The following is a 22,055-nucleotide window of genomic DNA, read 5'->3' on the forward strand; positions in this document are numbered from 1 at the left end:
ACATAAAAAAATACTTTCAGTTCTTACCAAGCTGACATGGAGAATACTTTCAGTTCTTACCAAGCTGACATGATTGTCTCCACCAAAGTGAAATTGTGAGTAATATTTATCATGTAGACTTCTTTAAATAGGAATTGGATTAGGATTGCCCAACCTTATTTCAGACTCCAGTTGAATTCAATCTACCAGAATACCCCAGTGCCGGCAAGTCTTGAAATGGCTTTGTGTTTTATTTTGTTTAAGTTGTTGACCTAACTTCATAAATATAGTCTTGCACTGAACCACAGTAGAAATTCAATGAATCAGTTTTAATGAACTAATGTTTTAATATATTTCAAAAATTGAAATACATCTGTGCAAAATGTTTTCTCATTGCTTTCTTTGATTTCTAAGTAAAATGGGATAAAGGAGAGATTAAGCTTCAATCTTCCTTTTATTCCATTTTATTTAAAACCTTGTTCCACCTCTAACTTTCTTTTAGAACTGAAGGTGGTATAGTAATGTAATCCATTGCACAATGTTAAGATAGATCAAACATGTTTGTTCCAGGTTTTCATTACATCATTCCATAACAAAGAAATTAAAAATCTTAGAAACGCTGAATCAGGGGTAAAAAAAAAAGCAGCTATATATTTAAAAATAGCTGTGTTCTCCCTGATATAGAAACACTGCTATATTGCTCTGTTAAACTTACCTGGTTCATTGGTCAGGGCTGATTGGGTCACATAGATTCAGTCATAAAAAACTACCTCACAGAAACAGGTCCTTCAGCCCATCTAGTACATGCCAAATATTTAAACTTCCTAGTGCCATTGACCGGCTGACGGTCCAAAGCCCTCCATACCCCTCCCATCCATGTACTTATCCAAGCTTCTCAAACATTAAAATCAAAATCGCATTCACCACCTGCGCTGGCAGCTCATTCCACACTCTCACCACTCTGAGTGAAGAGGTTCCCCTCATGTTCCCCTTAAACATTTCACCTTTCACACTTAACCCATAACCTCTAGTTCTAGTCTCACTCAATGTCAGTGGGAAAAAGCCTGCTTACCCCTCAATTTTGTATACCTCGATCAAATCTCCCCTCAATCCTCTACGTTCTACGAAATGATAGAGTGTATGTGGAGAGGATATTTCCTGTGGTGGGTGAGTCTAAGGCTAGAGGACACAGCTTCAGAATAGATGGGTGTCCTTTTAGAATGGAGATGAGGAGCAATTTGACGAATCTGTGGAATTCTTTACCATGGGCAGCTATGGAGGCCAAGTCTTTAAGGCAGAGGTTAATAGATTCTTGATTGGTTAGGGCATGAAGGGATACGGGGAGAAGGCGGAAGCCTGGGGCCGAGAGGAAAATTGGATCAGCCATGATGAAATGGCACAGCAGACTTGATAGGCCAAATGGCCTAATTCTGCTCCTATACCTTATGGTCTTATGAAACAAATTTCTAACCTATTCACTCAGGTTCTCTAGGACTGGCAACGTCCTTGTAAATTTTCTCTGAACTCTTTCAACCTTACTTACATCATTCCTGCAGGTAGGTGACTAAAGCTGCACACCATACTCCAAATTAGGCCTCACTAACACCTTGTACAACTTCAGCATAACATTCCAATTCTGTATTCAATATTTGAACTATGAAGGCCAATGTGCCCAAAGCTTTCATTACAACCCTATCTACCTCTGACACCACTTTCAGTGAATCATGCACCTGTATTCCCAGATTCCTTTGTTCTACTGCACTCCTCAGTGCCCTACCACTAAGGAGTAGTGTAAAGATAGGCCCCAACCCTAACCCTAATGTGTAAGACCTACTTTGGTTGGTTCTCCCAGAATGCTACACCCCACGCTTGTCCACATTAAATTCTATCTGCCATTTGTTCAGCCCTTTTATCCAGCTCCAGATCCCCCAAGCTTTCATAGTCTTCCTTGCTGTCTACTACACCTCTAATCCTAGTGTCATCCACTAACTTGCTGATCTAGTTAACCATATTACTCCCTTGTCGTTGGGTCCAGAAAGCTATTATGGCTGGAGTCAGGGCTTTATGCTTTGGCTCTTGATAGGGTCATCCATGCCAAATAGATCAAAGGGTACAGGCCAGACTAAGAGTGGTCCACTGGTCCTCCAGGTTCAGGACCATCTCAATTTCTAATCCAATTTACTACCTCATTGAATGCCAAGCAACTGAAGCTTCTTGACCGACCTTCCATGTGGGATATTGTCAAGTACCTGCCGGACAACAACCACTGCCTTCCCTTCATCAGCATTTTTGGTAACATCTTCAAAAAACTTTATAATATTGTTTAGACATGAACTACCATGCATAAAGCCATGCTGACTATCCCTATTCCCAGTCTGTCAAAATACTTATATATCTGGTCCCTTAGAAAACCTTCCAATAACTTTCCCACTACTGATGTCAGGCTTACCGGCCTATAATTTCTTGGACATCCTCAGAGCCTTTCTTAAACAGCAAATATTAGCTATATCCTCCAATCCTCCAGTACCTTACCTGTTGCTAAGTATGATTTAAATATCTCAGCTAGGGCTCTTGCAATTTCTGCACTTGTCTCCCACAGGGTCCAATGGAACACCTTTTCAAACCCTGGGGAGTTGTCCACCCTGATTTGCCTCAAGACAGCAAACACCTCCATCTCTGTAATCTGTACAGGGTTCATGATCTCGCTGTTGCTTTGCCTCACTTCTATAGACTCAGTGTCTGTCTCCTGAGCAAATACAGGTGCAAAAGTCCATTTAAGATCTCCCCCATTTCTTTTGACTCCACACATGGATTACCATTCTGATCTTCCAAAGTACAAATTTTCCCCCTTGTAATCATTTTGCTCTTAGCATATATATAAATTGTCCTTTACTTTGTCTGCTAAAACAATCTCACGCTTTCATTCAGTCCTCCTGTTTTCTTTCTTAAATGCTCCTTGGAATTTCTTATATTCATGCCTATACCTGCTATGCACCTCTTTTCCTTAATCAGGGTCTCAATGTCGCTCGAAAACCAAGGGTCCCTAAACCTGTTATCTTGCCTTCTCCATCTTTAGATTGAAGAAGGTTTAGGCCACGATGGTTTGGACCATACACTGCCTTAATGGCAATAAAGAAACCCCTGATACTCACCAGAGTCAGCAAGCTGCTGTATTTCTAGGGTCCTCTCAGTCCAGCACTAATTCTCTATTTCCCTTACTCTATGCTGGACTACGGCATTAGCTTTGGAGTGGGCTTTTCTTTTTGCCTTGCAGTTGATGTCCTTCTGCCAGGCACAGAAAGCTTTCCTTTTGTTGTTGATTAGCTCTTCTATTTCATTGTCATTATCATTTCAGGAGCTACTTAATTGTAACATCACTGTTGATATTCAAGTCATCAACCAGTTCCCACAACGACCCATGAAGGATGACATGAGTAAGCTTCCTAGTATTAAGGAGGTGCAGACAGCTTGCAAGAAGTTTAGGAACAACAAGGCCACAGGGCCTGATGGAATTCCAGCAGAAATCCTCAAGGAAAGTGGTAAAGAACTTTTAAATCATATCCATGACCTACTTGTCAAGATCTGCGACAAGGAGAAAATTCCAGCTGAACTCAGGGACATCCTGATTGTCATACTCTTTAAAATGGGTGACAAAACTGACTGCAGTAATTATAGGGGGATCTCCCTCCTCTCCTCAACAGGAAAGATACTCATCCAAATTTTATGTGACCAGCTTTCACCTCTGGCAGAAGGTCTCCTGCCTGCGTCTCAGTGTGGTTTCTATCCAGTCAGAGATGATTTTTACAGCACATTAATTGCAGGAGAAAGCACTTTATATGGCCTTCATAGACTTTACAAAAGCACTTGACTCTGGAAATCGTCCTGCCCCTTGACAGGTAATGTCTAAAATTGGGCGACCACAGAAATATCTCAAGATCCTGCAGTTCTTATACAATGATATGAGTGCAACAGTTATCAGCAGCAGCGGCTCTGAAACAGCACCTTTCAAGGTTGAGACCAGGGTCAAACAGGGGTGCATCATTGCCCCAACTCTGTTTGCCATTTTCATTGCAACCATTCTTCACTTCACAAAACAAGACCTCCCACAAGAAGCCCAGATTCTCTATAGGACAGATGGGGGGCTCCTTAACATGAACAAGTTCAAGGAAAAGAGCAAGGTGTCATCTACTTCCATCATGGAGCTCCAATACACGGACGACAATGCCACTGTAGCCCACTCTGAAGAGGGTCTACAGTGCATAACGGATGCTTTTTCCAGAGCATACAAGCTCCTGGGACTTGATTTAAAACATCCAGATCAAGCTCCTAAACCTCCAACCATTAAAGTTGACAACATCCCTCTGGAGAACACAGATCATTTCCAATATCTTGGTAGCCTTCTTTCTTCAAGAGCCAACATTGAACTTGAAATAAATCACAGATTAGGTTGTGCGAGTGGAGCTTTTGCCAGGCTTAGAAAGAGGGTTTTTGAAGATCTAGATAGCAAGACCAACACTAAGCTTCTGGTCTGTAAAGCTATAGTCCACCCCTCATTCCTGTATGGAGCAGAGTCATGGACAACATACTGCAGGCACATAAAATCCCTAGAAACTTACCATCAAAGATGCCTCTGAAAGATTCTGAGAGTTAGCTGAAAGAACAGGTGTACTAACTCCAGAATCCTGGAGGAAGCTAACATTAACTCCATAGCCACAATCGTGACTCAACATCAAATGCAATGGGTTGGCCACATCATCCATATGCCTGACACCTGCCTCCCTAAACAACTCCTGTTCGACAACTCAAGGATGCAAAGTACACTCCTGGAGGGCAGAAAAAGCAGTTCAAGGACAATATCAAAGTTCCACCTGAGGAAGTGCCACATTAACCTGAATGGATGGGAGAAATTAGAATCGGATAGGAAAAGCTGGAGAAGGACTATCTGCTAGGGGACTACACAATTTGAAGAATACCTCCACTATGCTGCTGTGACCAAGTGGCTTCAACGTAAGGAGAGACTGGGAAAGGCGCAACCAACTACATCCACCACAACTTCAATGACAACACTGCAATAGGACTTGTGGGTCCTGAGATGACTGAAGAGGCTGATCCGTGATCCACAAGTGACCAGATCAACCACCAGAAGAATCATACATGACTACGAGTGATCATTAATGATGGTGATGATGATGATATCTTGCCTTTTGTTCTGATAGGCACATATAGGCTTTATACTCTCAAAATTGCACTTTTGAAAGCCTCCCACTTACTAAGAACAAAAAACAGCCTGTCCCAATTCGCACTTGTTACATCCTTTCTGATATCATCAAAATTAGTCTTTCTCCAATTTAGAATCTCAACCCAAGGACCAGACCTGTCCTTTTCCACAATTATCTTGAAACTAATGACATCATGATCATTAGATGCAAAGTGTTCCCCTACACAAACATTGGTTACCTGCCCCGCCTCCTAATCAGAGATCTATTATCGCATTCTCTCTAGTTGAGAGTTTTATGTACTGATTAAGGAAATTTTCCTGAACTCATTTGACAAACTCTATCCCATCTAGTCCCTTTACCGTATGGGAGTCCTAGTCAATACGTGGTGATGCTTCACCTTGAGTATCGTGAACAGTTTTGGGCCCCTCATCTTAGAAAAGATGTGCTGACATTGGAGAGGGTCTAGAGGAGGTTCACAAAGATGATTCCAGGAATGAAAGGGTTATCATACAAGGAACATTTGATGACTCTGGGTCTGTACTCATTGAAATTTAACTTAGCAACTAACTCCCTAAACTTACTTTGCAGAACCTCGCCCTTCTTCCTACCCATGTCATTGGTACCTATATGGACCACTACCTCTGCCAGCTCACCCTCCTACTTAAGAATGCTGAGGACCTGATCTGAGCAGACCCTGGCACCCAGGTGTTATACATACATGATGTAAAGAGTAATGACAGAAGCCAAACTTACCTGGTTCATTGGTCATGGCTGACCAGGTCACATACATGGTATAAAGAGTAATGACAGAAGCTTGGAGCAAACCTGAATGAGGTTGAGCTTCCTGCAGCAATACAACAAGAACAAAACAATGCACTGGTAAACAGTGTTCTGTAAATAGTGCAGATATCTAATTTCATACCGATTCTATACTAATATCAAGCAATACTTTGGGTAAAGAACATGGTATTAAATACTCTGAAAAGGTATAGAATAGAAAATTCTACTTCTTTAGGAGTTTGTGAAGATCCAGCATGACATCTAAAACTTTGACAAACTCCTATAGATGTGTGGTGAAGAGTATATTGACTGGCTGCCTCACAGCCTAGTACGGAAGTACCAATGCTCTTGAGTGGAAAATCTTTAAAAAAAAAGTAGTGGATATGGCCCAGTCCATCATGGGTCAATCCATCCTCACCATTGAGCATATCTACACAAAGCGTTATAATAGAAAGCAGCATCCATCACTAGGGACCCCCACCACCCAGGTCAAGCTCTCTTCTCACTACCGCCATCAGGAAAGTGGTACAGGAGCCTCAGGACTCAGACCACCAGGTTCAGGAACAGTTATTACCTCTCAACCATCAGACTCTTGAACCAAAGGCTCTTGAATCACTCAGATTCACTTCTCCGTTATTGAAATGTTCAGAAAACCTATGGACTCACTTTCAAGGACTCTTCATCTCATGTTCTCAATATTTATTGCTTATTTATTTTCTATTATTATTTCTTTTTATGTGGGCACATGGCCAAGTGGTTAGGGCATTGGACTAGCGACCTGAAGGTTGTGAGTTCGAGCACCAGCTCAGGCAACGCGTTGTGTCCTTAAGCAAGGCACTTAATCACACATTGCTCTGCGACGACACTGGTGCCAAGCTGTATGGGTCCTAATGTCCTTCCCTTGGACAACATTGGTGTCATGGAGAGGGGAGACCTGCAGCATGGGCAACTGCTGGTCTTCCATACAACCTTGCCCAGGCCTGCGCCCTGGAGAGTGAAGACTTTCCAGGCACAGATCCATGGTCTCGCAAGACTAACGGATGCCTTTTATTATTATTTCTTTTTGTATTTGCACAGTTTGCTGTTCTCTGCACATTGGTTGGATAACCAGATTGGTGCAGTCTTTCATTGATTCTATTATGGTTATAACTACAGTCTGGATTTATTGAGTATGCCCTCAAGAAAATGAAGCTCTCAGTTATATATGTGACATATATGCACTTGATAATAAGTTTACTTTGTACTTGGAATCTTTGTCCTTTAGTTTTAGACTTCCTCCCATGAGAGAAAAACTGACCAATCACCCTATGACTTTCATGATGTTCTGAAAAGTGAGTTCAAGGAGTTAGATGTTAATTTAAAGGGCAGGACCTCCAGAGTTATGATCTCAGGGTTACTATCCATGCCATGTGCTTGTGAGGCCAGAATAAGGATATTATAGTTTAACATGTGGCTAAAGTGTTGGTGTATGAGGGAAGGCATAAGATTTTTGGATCATTGGGCTCTCTTCCAGGCAAGGTGGGACCTGTACAGAAGACAGTTCTCACCTGAACTGGAAGGGTCTAATACCCCAGCGGGAGGGCTTGCTAGTGCTGCACGGTGTTTTAAATGAGAGTTGCAGGGGGGTGGGAACCAGAATGTCAGAACAGATAGTAGAGAGGTTGTGGACACAGATATTAAGATCTCAGAGAAAGTCAGGAATCAAAAGGTTGAGCATTGTGCAACTAATATCCTACGCTGAGTATATTTTAATGTAACAAGTATCATAGGAAAAGCTACAGAAGACAGATAAGTGGGTGAGGATAGGAATAGAATGAGGTGGCAGATAAATGCATGGCTGAAGAATTGGAGCAGAGGGCAGGGATTCAGATTTCTGGATAATAGGAACCTCTTCTGGGGCAGGTATGACTTGTACAAAGGGACGGGTTGCGCTTGAATCCGAGGAGAACCAATATTGCGGGCAAGTTTACCAGAGCTTTTGGGAGAGATTTAAACTAATATGGCAGGGGGATGGGAATGAGTATGATAGAGCTGAGGATGAGCCAGCGGGTTAACAAGCAGATGATGAGAGTAACATTGATGAAAGGAAGGACAAGCCAATGATTAGGTATAAATGTAGACAGAACAAAGAGTTAAATTGTATCACACAGGCAAAATTCAAAAGGGTGAAGAATGCAGGACTGAAGGTGTTGTATTTCAAGGCACATAGCATTTGGAATAAGGTGGACAAACTCATGGCATAATTAGAGATTGGTCAGTATGACGTTGTGGGCATTACTGAGTCATGGCTGTAAGAAGGCCATAGTTGTGAGCTTAACATCAAAGGATACATTTTCTGTTGAAAGGACAGGCAAGAAGGCATAGGCAGTGGAGTGGCAATGAAAGAGGTGACATGGGGTGTTGAATCTTTGTGGATGGTGTTAAGAGATTGCAAGGGTAAAAAAACCATTACGAAAATGATCTCAGGAATGAAAGGGTTACCACGAGAATGATTCCAGGAATGAAAGAATTACCATATGAGGAACACACATCAAAATTGCTGGTGAACGCAGCAGGCCAGGCAGCATCTCTAGGAAGAGGTACAGTCGACGTTTCAGGCCGAGACCCTTCGTCAGGACTAACTGAAGGAAGATCTAGTAAGAGATTTGAAAGTGGGAGGGGGAGGGGGAGATCCAAAATGATAGGAGAAGACAGGAGGGTGAGGGATGGAGCCAAGAGCTGGACAGGTGATTGGCAAAAGGGATACGAGAGGATCATGGGACAGGAGGCCCAGGGAGAAGGAAAAGGGGGGGGAAGCCCAGAGGATGGGCAAGAGGTATAGTCAGAGGGACAGAGGGAGAAAAAGGAGAGAGAGAAAGAATGTGTGTATGTAAATAAATAACGGATGGGATACGAGGGGGAGGTGGGGCATTAGCGGAAGTTAGAGAAGTCAATGTTCATGCCATCAGGTTGGAGTCTACCCAGACGGAGTGCACTTGCGCCGGTCGTGCATGCAGCCTGGTACAGCCGTTCCAATCTATTCTTACTTTCTTCTTCTTACTTTTTAATTTATATTATTTTTTGAATTTTTTTCTCACGGTAACACTTCAAGCTGCACCCTCTCTAACATGCTGGTAGAGAGAGTTTTATTTGGGTTTTCTTTAGCACTGGAAATGGTTACATCCTGACACGCGGGACTGAAGCAAGGTCGCATTGTGTATTTCACGGATCAGCAAAGACCGGCCAGCTTAGCGAACAGAGCGGTGGACACGCCCGCTGAAATCCGGAGGAAAACACACAGAGGAGGATCACAAAGCCGAGGAAAGAGGACTGGGTCGAGACAACAGAGACTTTTGAAGATGAGGAGTTCGGTGGGTAATACCGTTCCAACCGACCAGAAGTGCACTGAGAGCGGTAAGCGTGAAGGAGTTGGGTGCTTACTGTTCTGGCTAACAACGGATGGTGCAATCCGGGGTATATTATGATTGAGGAAAGTGTTTGCAGACTGGATATTGAACTTTTTACTGTTGGACTTCGGCCACATTCCACCATGATACAACACTTGACGGCACGGGAGGTCATTTCTGCCTGTGGCCATTGAACGTGCAGCTCCTCCCGTGGAGGGTCAGACACCCTGAGCCAATAGACTGGTCCTGGACTTATTTTCTATCTGGCATAGTTTGCATTTTGTTGTTTGATTGTTGGTGGTTTTTGTATCGCTATATTTATGCTCTATTCTTGGTTGGTGCAGCTGTAACGAAACGAAATTTCCCTCGGGATTAATAAAGTATATCTATCTATCTATCTATAAGGTGTTGTTTCTCCAACCTGAGTGTGGCTTCATCTCTACAGCAGAGGAGGCTGTGGATAGACATGTCAGAATGGGAATGGGATGTGGAATTAAAATGTGTGGCCACTGGGAGAACCTGCTTTCTCTGGCGGACAGAGCGTAGGTGTTCAGCAAAACAATCTCCCAGTCTGCATTGGGTCTCGCCAATATATAGAAGGCCACACTGGGAGCACCGGATGCAGTATATCACCCCAGCCGACTCACAGGTGAAGTGTCGTCTCACCTGGAAGGACTGTCTGGGGCCCTGAATGGTGGTAAGGGAGGAAATGTAAGGGCATGTGTAGTACTTGTTCCGCTTACAAGGATAAGTACCAGGAGGGAGATCCGTGGGGAGAGATGGGGGGGGAAACGAATGGACAAGGGAGTCGCGTAAGGAGCGATCCCTGCGGAAAGCGGGGGGCGGGGGGGGAGGGAAAGATGTGCTTAGTGGTGGGATCCCGTTGGAGGTGGCGGAAGTTACGGAGAATAATATGTTGGACCCGGAGGCTGGTGGGGTGGTAGGTGAGGACCAGGGGAACCCTATTCCTAGTGGGGTGGCGGGAGGATGGAGTGAGAGCAGATGTGCATGAAATGGGGGAGATGCGTTTGAGAGCAGAGTTGATGGTGGAGGAAGGGAAGCCCCTTTCTTTAAAAAAGGAGGACATCTCCCTCGTCTTGGAATGAAAAGCCTCATCCTGAGAGCAGATGCGGCGGAGACGGAGGAATTGTGAGAAGGGGATGGCATTTTTGCAAGAGACACGGTGAGAAGAGGAATAGTCCAGATAGCTGTGAGAGTCAGTAGGCTTATAGTAGACATCAGTGGATAAGCTGTCTCCAGAGATAGAGACAGAAAGAACTAGAAAGGGGAGGGAGGAGTCGGAAATGGACCAGGTAAACTTGAGGGCAGGGTGAAAGTTGGAGGCAAAGTTAAGAAAGTCAACAAGCTCAGCATTCGTGCAGGAAGCTGCACCAATGCAGTCGTCGATGTAGCGAAGGAAAAGTGGGGGACAGATACCAGAATAGGCACGGAACATAGATTGTTCCACAAACCCAACAAAAAGGCAGGCATAGCTAGGACCCATACGGGTACCCATAGCTACACCTTTAGTTTGGAGGAAGTGGGAGGAGCCAAAGGAGAAATTATTAAGAGTAAGGACTAATTCCGCTAGACGGAGCAGAGTGGTGGTAGAGGGGAACTGTTTAGGTCTGGAATCCAAAAAGAAGCGGAGAGCTTTGAGACCTTCCTAATGGGGGATGGAAGTATATAGGGGCTGGACATTCATGGTGAAAATAAAGCAGTGGGGGCCAGGGAACTTAAAATCATCGAAAAGTTTAAGAGCGTGAGAAGTGTCACGAACATAGGTAAGAAGGGATTGAACCGGGGAGGGGGGATAAAACCGTGTCGAGGTATGCAGAAACGAGTTCGGTGGGGCAGGAGCAAGCTGAGACAATAGGTCTGCCAGGACAGGTAGGTTTGTGGATCTTGGGTAGGAGGTAGAAACGGGAAGTCCCATGATCCTCTCGTATCCCCTTTGCCAATCACCTGTCCAGCTCCTGGCTCCATCCCTCCCCCTCCTGTCTTCTCCTATCATTTTGTATCTCCCCCTGCTCCTCTCAAATCTCTTACTAACTCTTCCTTCAGTTAGTCCTGACGAAGGGTCTCGGCCTGAAACATCAACTGTACCTCTTCCTAGAGATGCTGCGTGGCCTGCTGCGTTCACCAGCAACTTTGATGTGTTGCTTAAATTTCCAGCATCTGCAGAATTCCTGTTGTTTCCATATGAGGAACGTCTGGCAGTTCTTGGGCTGTGTTCCCTGGCGTGGCAGTTCTTGGGCTGTGTTCCCTGGCGTTCAGGAGAATTGGGGCGGGGGGGGGGGTGAATCTCACAGAAACATTCCGAATGTTAAAAGGCCTGAACAGATTAGATATAGCAAAGTTATTTCCGATAGTAGGGGAGTCTACGACAAGAGGGCATGACTTCAGGATTGAAGGACATAAATTTAGAACAGAGATGCAGAGAAATTACTCTAGTTAGAGGGTGGTAAGTCTGTGGAATTTGCTGCCACGAGTGGCTGTGGAGGCCAAGTTTGGATGCATTTAAGGCAGAGATAGATAGGTTCTTGATTAGCCAGGGCATGAAAGGGTATGGGGTGAAGGAAGGGGAGTGGGGATGACTGGAAGAATTGGATCAGCCCTTGATTGAATGGCGGAGCAGACTCGGGCCGAACGGTTGACTTCTGCTCTTATATCTTATGGTCTTATGATGGGAATCATATATGGGCCTCCAAATAGTAGCCAAGATGTGGGGTTGAGATTGCAATGGGAGCTGGAAAAGGCATGTAAAAGGGGTAGTGACACAATTGTAATGGGTGACTTCAATATGCAAGGGGATTGGGAAAATCAGGTTGTTGTAGGATCGCAAGTGAGGGAGTTTGTTGAATGCCTACAAGATGACTTTTTAGATCAGCTTGTGCTTGAGCATACTTAGGGAGGAACTTAGGAGAACCATTGCGCCCAACAGCGACTCCTTTGCTTGTATCCTCAGAAACAGCTCTATTTCTATCTTTAATATCTCTATTTTTCCCTTTCAGGGTTCTTTTGAAGACCCTGACCTGGAGTTACATGCTGAATTTGGTCCTTTTGATATGCCAACGACATAACCTAGAAGACTAGGGCACCTTCAGGGTGCTGGGATTTCGTGGCTCTGGAGGTGGGCGGACTCGAGGTCAGTGCCAGCACAGGAAACTGGTGTGTCCTGGGAGATGGAAGGTCGAAAACAGTTCTGTGTCCTTTGGGCACAGAGCTCGGAAAAACAACGTAACGGACTTTTAACATCGTAAATTAGCGAGTTGTTCGTTACGTCTCCCCTCTCGCTATGAAACAGGGACACCTCTTTTTCCCTTTTTAGGGAGAGATAGAGCCTGTGGTATGTTGAATACTGGGTGAACAAGTAGTCTTTGGGGTACTGCAAGTTTGTGTCTTTTTTTGATGCTCTGCTGCACAGTTGAGTGCTCGGTGGAGGGCAATGATGCTTCTTTGCTGGTGTGGGGGGGGTCATCATTGCTTTGCTGCTGCATATGCATGGATGGGGGTAATGGGGGGGAACTTTGGGGTTCTAACATTTAACTGTCATTCATTCTTTGGAACACTTCTGTCTTCATGGATGTTTGCGAAGAATAAGAATTTCAGGGTGTATGTTGTATACATTTCTCTGACATTAAATGTACATTTGAAACCTTTGAAAGGCTATCTCAGATTGGGTGTTGTGTAATAACCCAGATTTTATTATGAAGCTTAACGTAAAAGAACCCTTAGGAAGCAGTGGTCATACTATGATAGAATTCATACTGCAGTTTGAGAGGGAAAAACATAACTCACATGCATCAGTATTGCAATGGAATAAAGGGAATTACAGAGGTATGAGAGAGGAGCTTGCCTAGGTGGATTGGAGGAGAATACTGGACAGGGGTGACGGCAGCACATGAAGATTCTGAGATACGTTCACAAGGCGCAGGACAGATACGTCCCACAGAGATGGTTCTCAAATGGCAGTGGTAAGCAACAGTGGCTGACAAAGGAAGTTCAGGACCGCATAAAAGCCAAGGAAAGGACCATATAGGTAGCAAAAGCGAGTGGGAAGTTGAATAATTGGGAAGCTTTTAAAATCCAATAAAAGGCAAGTAAAAAAGCTATAAGGAGGGAAAAGATGAAATATGAGGGCAGACTAGCCAATAACATAAAGCAGGATACCAAAAGTTTTTTCAGTTATATAAAGAGTAACAGGGAGGTTGAGAGTTGATATTGGACCACTTGAAAATGATGCTGGTGAGGCAGTAATGGGGGACAAAGAAATGGCAGGTAAAACTTAATGGGTAATTTGCATCTGTCTTCACTGTGGAAGACACGAGCAATGTGCCAGAGGTTCATGAGTGTCAGGGAGAAGGACTGAGTGCCATTGCTATTTTAAAGGAAAAAAGTGCCAGGCAAAGTCAAAGGTGGATAAGTCACCTGGGCCAGATGGATTACATCCCAGAGTCCTGAAAGAGGTTGCTGAAGAGATAACAGATACATTGATCATGATCTTTCATTTGATTCTGGCTTGGCCCTGGAGGACTGGAAGATTGCAAATATCAATCCACTCTTTAAGAAGGGAGGAAGGCAAAAGGAAGGAAATTATGGGACAGTTAGCCTAACCTCAGTGGTTGGGAGAGTCCTGGAGTCTATTATTACGGATGAGGTTTTGAGGTACTTGGAGACTAATTACAAAATAAGTCAAAGTCCGCATTGTTTCTGTAAAGGCAAATCTTGCCTGACAGATCAGGCCACATTTTATGAGTAAGTAATCCAGAAAATCAGGTAACCGCAAAGGGTTCACAAACTTTTTCTTACAACTGTATATGGAAAGATTGAATAGGATTTTATTCCTTGTAACATAGAAGACTGAGAGGAGATTTGATAGAGGTATAGAAAATTATGAGAGGTATTGATAAGGTATATGCAAGCAGGCTTTTTCCAAAGAGATTAGATGGGATGACAACTAGAGGTCATGGGTTAAGGGTAAAAGGTGAAAAGTTTAAGGGGAACATGAGGGGCAAGTTCTTCACACCAAGGATTGTTAGAGTGTGGAACAAGTTGCCAGCGCAAGTGGTGCATGCAAACTTGATTTCAATGTTTAAGAGGTTTGGATTGGTACATGGATGATAGGTATGGACGGCTATGGCCCCAGTGCAGGTCGATGGGAGTAGACAGTTTAAATGGTTCATCATGGACTAGATGGGCTGAGGGGCCTGTTTCTGTGCTATACTTTTATTAAAATACTCAATGACTGTACGATTTTATAACACCTCCATAAGGTCACTGTTCAGCCTTCTACAGTATCTGCGAGGGAAAAAACACCTAGCTATCCAGTCTCTTCTTATTATTCAAGCCCTCCTTGTTCTGGTAACATCCTTGCAAATCTTTTCTGCACCCTTTCCAGCTTAATGGTATCTGTCCTATAGCTCAGCAGCCATAACTACACATGATGCTCCAAGTGTGGTCTCACCGACATTTGGTGAAGTTGAAATATGATATTCCAACTCTCATACTCAAATACCCTAACCAATCAAGGTAAGTATGCCAAACACTTCCTTTACCACAATGTCTGTGTGACCCAGGTTACTATAGTCCTAAATCTCTCTGTTGTACAGAACTCTCCAGAATCAGCCCACCTGCTGTGCAAGACCTACCTTGATTTAATTTACCAAATTGCCACACTTTACACTTGTCCAAGTTAAAGCCCACCTTTATTTCTTAACTCCTACCACTTGCAATAAAGGCCAGAATGTTGTTTGCATAAATATAATCAATGCAGAATACCTTTCCACCTGTTTTCATGACATTGAAAAACTGCTTGTATCTCTAACTGGAAAATTGCAAATGCTACTCTACTCTTTAAGAAAGGAGGAAGGCAGCAGAAAGGAAATTATAGTCCAGTTAGCCTGACCTCAGTGGTTGGGAAGATGTTGCCGTCAATTGTTAAGGATGAGGTGATGGAGTACTTGCTGACACAGGACAAGATAGCACAAAGCCAGCATAGTTCCCTTAAGGGAAAATCCTGCCTGATGAACCTGTTGGAATTCTTTGAGGATATTACAAGTAGGATAGATAAAGGGGATGCAGTGGATGTTGTATATTTTGACTTTCAGAAGGCCTTTGACAAAGTGCCACACATGAGGCTGCTTACTAAGTTAAGAGCCCATGGTATTACAAGAAAATTACTACCATGGTTAGAGTATTGGTTGATTGGTAAGAGGCAGCAAGTGGGAATAAAAGTATCCTGTTTTGGTTGGCTATCAGTGACTAGTGGTGTTCCACAGGGGTTGGTGTTGGGACCACTTCTATTTATGCTGTATATCAATGATTTAGATGATGGAATAGATGGCTTTATTGCCAAGTTTGCAGATGATACGACGATTGGTTGAGGTGCAGGTAGTGTTGAGGAAACTGGTAAGATGCAAACGGATTTGGACAGATTAGGAAAATTGGGAAGAAAGTGGCAAATGAAATACAATGTTAGAAAATGCATGGTTATGCACTTTGGTAGTAGAAATGAAAGAGCAGACTATTTTCTAAACAGGGAGAAAATCCAGGAATCTGAGATGTAGAGGGACTTGGGAGTCCTCGTGCAGATCATCCTGAAGGTTAATTTGCAGGTTGAGTCGGTGGTGAGGAAGGCAAATGCCATGTTAGCATTCATTTCAAGAGGTCTAGAATACAATGTGATGCTGAGGTTTTATAAGGCACTGGAGAGGCCTCATCTGAGTATTGTGAACAGTTTTGGGCTCCTCATCTTAGAAAGGATGTGCTGGCATTGGAGAGGGTCCAGAGGAAGTTCACAAGGATGATTTCAGGAATGAAAGGGTTATCATACGAGGAACGTTTGATGGCTCTGAGTCTGTACTCACTGGAATTTGGAAGGATGGGGTGGGGGGGATCTCATTGAAACCTTTTGAATGTTGAGTAGATGTGAAAAGGATGTTTCTCATTGTGGGAGAGTCCAGGACAAGAGGGCACAGCCTCAGGATAGAGGGGCACCCTTTCAAAACAGAGATGCAGAGAAATTTCTTTGAAAAAAGGAGAAAAAGGCCACCTTATTCTGACTCTGTTTTCCATGTGATAAGCAGGTTTTAGTTCATGTTAACAATCTCCCCAATACAATGAACTCTTATCTTCTCCAATAGCCATTTATGTGGTACCTGAGAGTATATTTTGATTTCTAAAAGGCATTTAGCATCTACAGTTTCTCATCTATTTGCTCTACTTGTATTATCCAAACAGGGCTCTACTAAATCTGACAAATCTGATTTTCCTTTCATAAAATTACATTGATTTAATTTGACTGCACTAAGTTTGTCTAAATGATTAGTTATTTCTTCCTTGAACCTAAAAGTCCAATATCTTGCCAGCAACACTTCTCTGCAGGCCATCAAGCCCTGAAGACTTTTAGAAACATTACTTTTTCCAATATCCTCATAATTCTGAATTGTTACAAATTACCCCATGTTACTTGAAACAAGGCAATTATCCATGGGATATTTACAGTGTTCTCCAGCATGAAGGCTGATACAAAGTATTAGATTAACTTATCTGTCATTTCCAACTTAATAAATTTCAACTTGTCCATTTTAATTTCCACACAAACATGTTCCACTGCTCTCTATCATTATTTACCCGCATACTGATGCCTTCCTTGATTAGCAATGCTCTAACAATGTTATTCTCCCTCCTTTTCCTTTTTGCCTACTCTTTTACAAAATGGAATAACTAAGAATACTGAGTTCACAGTTCTGGACACCCTACAACCAGGTTACTAATATTTTCGGTCTCTTCCTGTCATACTTTAATTCTCATTCCCAATTTAATATCCTGTGCACCTCACTTTTGATTTATTAAACCTCCTGTCACTAGAATCCTCTCCCCCACTAACTTGTTTCAAGCTGTCTATAATCCTATTTAAGCTCTTTGTCAGAACAATTGTCTCCACACAGCTTGTTCCTCCCTTATTACTGGTGCCAGTGCCCTACGAATTGGAACACATTTTGTCCCACAACAGCCTTTAAGTCCTATCTTTACTTCTCTAATCTGATGCATCCTCTGTCAATGGGAACATAACAGATGAACATGTGGTGAAAGCAGTTTCAACAGTAACTATCGAAAGGGAACTGAAAAGAAATAGGTGGAGGAAATTCAGAGAATAGGATTAATTGAACGGCTCCACCAAAGACCTGAAGCAATCACGATGGCACAATAGACTCTTTTAAGTACATTATCACTCCCAGCATCAACTTAAAAAAAACTAATTAGTTGTTATAGTTCCATGCTTCAATTAAAAGGTTCACTGTTTATGAGATTAGCTTTTTATCAAGCAAACAAAAAAGCCTATGAACATTTGTCAGTACAGTACAGATAGACCTATCACTGACCCAGAGAATTACAAAATGCAAACAGGAATTCTGCAGATGCTGGAAATTCAAGCAACACACATCAAAGTTGCTGGTGAACGCAGCAGGCCAGGCAGCATCTGTAGGAAGAGGTGCAGTCGACGTTACAGGCCGAGACCCTTCGTCAGGACTAACAAAATGTATCCTTAAATGTAGCCAATAGTGCAGTTTGGAGTTACCAGTTTAACCTGGAATAGATTTTAGTTTCCCACGATTTTATAATGGATATTTCCCAGGGTTACCACATTTTTCATTAAAAGCTCACAGCCACTTGCCAAGGTTGGCTGAGAAATTTAGAAGAAATTCTGAATATTCAGTCATCAGCTGAATGACACTGCTGCCAGCACTTGAACAGCAGTGAGTATTTGAGCTTCTTAGCACTCAAATGCTGGTGGAAGAACACTTATTCACGGTGCTCCTATGAAGCATGTTGGAGCAGAAAGTGTGAAATACCCCATATTACAAAATAGAACAATTAGGTGCCACTGTAAGCATGATGCTATTACAGCTTGGGGGATCAGAGTTTGGAGTTTAATTCCAATGTCATCTGTAGAGAGTCTCCATATTCTCCCTGTGGAATGCATGGATTTTCTCTGGGTGCTCCGATTTCTTCCCACAGTCCAAAGACGTACAGGATAATAGGTTAACTGGTCATTGTAAATTGTCCTGTGATTCGGCTAGCGTTAAATCAGGGGTTGCTGGGTGCCACAGCTCGATGGGCCAGAAGGGCCTATTTCATGCTGTACCTCAAATAAATAAAAAATATTGTTAGTACTCAATTGGCTACAAAGTGTGCTAAGAATCTGCAAGCTTATCGATAGTGCCATACAAATTTAATTTTTCATACTTCAGATTGACACTCCATTGAATTAAGAGGGTTGGACTGATTGCACTTGAAACTATAATCCAAATCCTTCCTTGCGCTAAATACTGGAGGAACTCAGCAGGTTAGGCATCTATAGACGGGAGTAAACAGTAAAAATTTTGGACCAAGATGCTTCAAGCAGGACATGATGATGAAGGGCTTCGGCCTGAAACATCAACCTGCTTATTCCCATCTGTTGATGTTGCTTGATCTGCTGAGATCCTAACATTTTGTGTGTGTTCCTCTGAATTTCCAGCATCTGCAGAATCTCTTGTTTATCCTAGTTTTTCTTTCAGCTTATGATTTTCATTTTGAATGTGATAGCTTATTTTCCTTATGATAAACCTCAATCTGTAGTGAATCACATGCTCAGGGAGTTGTTTCCACTGGCAACTACTAACTCTTGGTTAAGAAAAATAAAACTTTATAATGTGTGAAAATTGCTTGGTGGAGGGATAGCACATTTCAGGACAAAGGATACACGTGTTCAGAGGTGAACAGAGACAAGCTTTGCTCTTCAGAATTAAATTCACTACTCACTTCAAGACCAGTGACAGGATACAGTATATGGCACAAGATTATAACTATTAACTGCAGGTAACCAAACAAACTAAAGATTTTAAAGATGGACAAAAATGTTGAGCGGCATTCAGGAGTAAAATCTCTCTTTAAGTAACCCCAGAATGTAGAAATCACTTGAAGCATTTAAAGGACGCAAAGACTATATAGACTATGCTGACTAACCTCAACCAACTTTAAAAAAATTGAACTTAAACCTGATGGAAGACATGCAATTGATTCTATTGAACCTACAAAATAAGCCTGAACAGCTCTTTATGTTTTGATATAATACACCATCATGCTTACACCGACATGGTGACTTTAATTTGGCAAAACATCCCAAGACCTTTCAGAGAAGGAAGTTTAAGAAAAGTTGTCATGAAACAGATGGTGAATTATTTGTACAAGTAATCCACACAATGACTACAAATCCATGTTTTGTTTTCTTACCTGAACCTTTGGTAAGATGGACACAACAGAGACAATGACGCAGAAGATGAGATTCAGACTTATGAAGGCTTTATTTATTGCACAGTCATCAGGCTTAGTGTAAAAAACATAGAAAACCACCACTGCAGCCAGTGAGACAAGATAGTTGAAGGCCGTACATATAAATAAAGCTGCAACAGAAGAGCAGAGAAGATGTATAAATGAACGTAGTAATTTCAAAAGTATTTGTAACCTAATTAACAGAAAATGTAAATGATCTGGAAGTGAACTCTCTCCCTACCAGTCATACCTCACCACTAACCTGAATGGAGCTAACTGACCTGGTCTCTCCTAACTCTCAAACCATCCAGTCCCAGTAACATCAGTGTAGATGGTTTCTGCATGCTCTATGGCTCAAACACTTCTTCTCCATAGTATGACAATCAGAGATGCACACAATATTCAAAGTGCAGTCTCACCAACAATTTGTACACCTGTAGCATGATGTGCCACCTCTTGTACTCAATGCCCAACAAGGATAAGCCTGACGTATGTATTCACAGTCACGTCTAACTGGGTCCACATTATAAATTACCAATACAATGAGCTAAACTTCAGCTCCTTTTTTTGCAGGCATTTGGCTTTAGTACACTGAGGATTAAAACAAAAATAACAGAAATTATATTTGTGTTCAAATGGCTAACCTCTTATTAAATGCTGCTCTACCTTCATACACAGAGATAAAGAAAACAAGAGGGGAATAAAATTAATTATTTATTTTAACATACCAGCAAACCAGCATCTGTTGTTGCCATCTTCCATGTTCTGAACCCACGACTGACTCCAGGAGTGAGCAAAATCGATAAGAAGAATCAGTTGGATGAGAATAAAGCAGAAAGCTCCAACCACACCAAAGTAGAACCATACTGAAGAAAACAAAAATAAAGAAATAGCTGGTGAAGAAAGACAATATTGTCTCACCAATGACTAAAAAGAATATGCAGCGCTTCACAAAAATATATAGTTACGATGGGGAAGGCTTCGGGAGTAAACCTCAAGGAAAAATCTTGAGCTGGAGTTCCTAAGGCAACATTGATAGTCACCTCTGGATGTTTCTCAGCCTGCACCGAGTTAGCTGATCTGTGAAGTTGCATTCAGGATCTTTAAAAAAAAATCATTTCATATTCCTGTTCCTGATTTGGTAATTGATTTTGAAAACTGAGTGCCCATGGATTTAGAAAGGAGCGGAGGATAGTAATAGGATTATCATGGAGGTGTACAGCACAGAAAAGATCCTTCAACCCACCATGTCAATACTGACTTTTACACTCATCTACACTAATCCCATTTGGAATCATAGAGAAGCACAGCACAGAAACAGACCCTCTGGCCCATCTAGTCCAAGCCAAAACCATTTAAACTGCCTAGGACCCATCGACCTGCACCAGGACCATAGCCCTACCAAACTTCTCTTAAATGTTCAAATTGAGCTCACGTGCACCACTTGTGCTGGCAACTCATTCCACACTCTCACACACCTCTGAGTGAAGAAACTTCCCCTCATGTTCCCCTTAAACTTCTCACCTTTCACCCTTAACCCATGACCTCTGGTTGTAGTCCCACCCAAACTTAGTGGAAAAAGCTTGCTTGCATTAACCCTAACTATACCCCACATAATTTTGTATACCTCCATCAAACTTCCTCTCAATCTTCTACTTTCTAAAGAGTACAATCCTAACATATTCAATCTTCCTTTATATTTCAAGCCCCCCCAGATCCAGCAATATCCTTGTAAATTTTCTCTGCACTGTTTTAAACTTGTTTACATCTTTTCTGTAGGTCGGTGACCGAAACTACACACAATACTCCAAATTAGGTCTCACCAACGTCTTACACAACTTCAACATACCATCCCATCTTCTGTACTCAGTACATTGATTTATGAAGGCTAATGTGCCAAAAGCTTTCTTTACAACCCTATCTACCTGTGACGCCACTTTCATCTAATTATGGATCTGTATTCCCAGATGCCTTTGTTCTTTCACACTCCTCAGTGCCCTACCATTCACTGCAAAACCTACCCTGGTTGGGCTTACCCAAGTGCAAAATCTCATACTTGTCTGCATTAAATTCCATCTGCCATTTTTCAGCCCATTTTTTTCCAGCTGATGCAGATCCCTCTGCAAGCCACGATAGCCTTCCTCACTGTCCACTACACCCCCAATCTTAGTGTCATCTGCCAGTTAAACACATTATCATCCAGTTTATTGATATAGATGCAAACAACAAAGAATCCAGCACTGATCTCTGTACACACCACTAGTCACAGACCTCCAGTCATAGAGGCAAACCTCTGCTACCTCTCTCTGGCTTCTCCCACAAAGCTAATGTCTCACCAATTTACTATCTCATCCTGAACCTTGAGCAACTG

General features: G+C 42.5%; 1 protein-coding gene across 2 annotated transcripts in view; it reads right to left on the minus strand.

Annotated features, from left to right (window-relative positions):
* LOC134338184 (serine incorporator 1-like) overlaps positions 1-22,055 on the minus strand; it is a 66,126-nt gene that overhangs the window by 5,149 nt on the left and 38,922 nt on the right. For both annotated transcript variants that reach the window (XM_063033817.1, XM_063033818.1), the window contains exons 5-7: positions 20,413-20,550; positions 19,646-19,815; positions 5,952-6,042 (exon numbers count right to left, since the gene is read on the minus strand). In XM_063033817.1, the coding sequence (XP_062889887.1) occupies positions 5,952-6,042; positions 19,646-19,815; positions 20,413-20,550 (399 nt within the window). The remainder of the gene's footprint in view (positions 1-5,951; positions 6,043-19,645; positions 19,816-20,412; positions 20,551-22,055) is intronic.

This window comes from Mobula hypostoma, chromosome 26 (genome assembly GCF_963921235.1).
Source record: "Mobula hypostoma chromosome 26, sMobHyp1.1, whole genome shotgun sequence".
NCBI classification, from domain to species: domain Eukaryota; kingdom Metazoa; phylum Chordata; class Chondrichthyes; order Myliobatiformes; family Myliobatidae; genus Mobula; species Mobula hypostoma.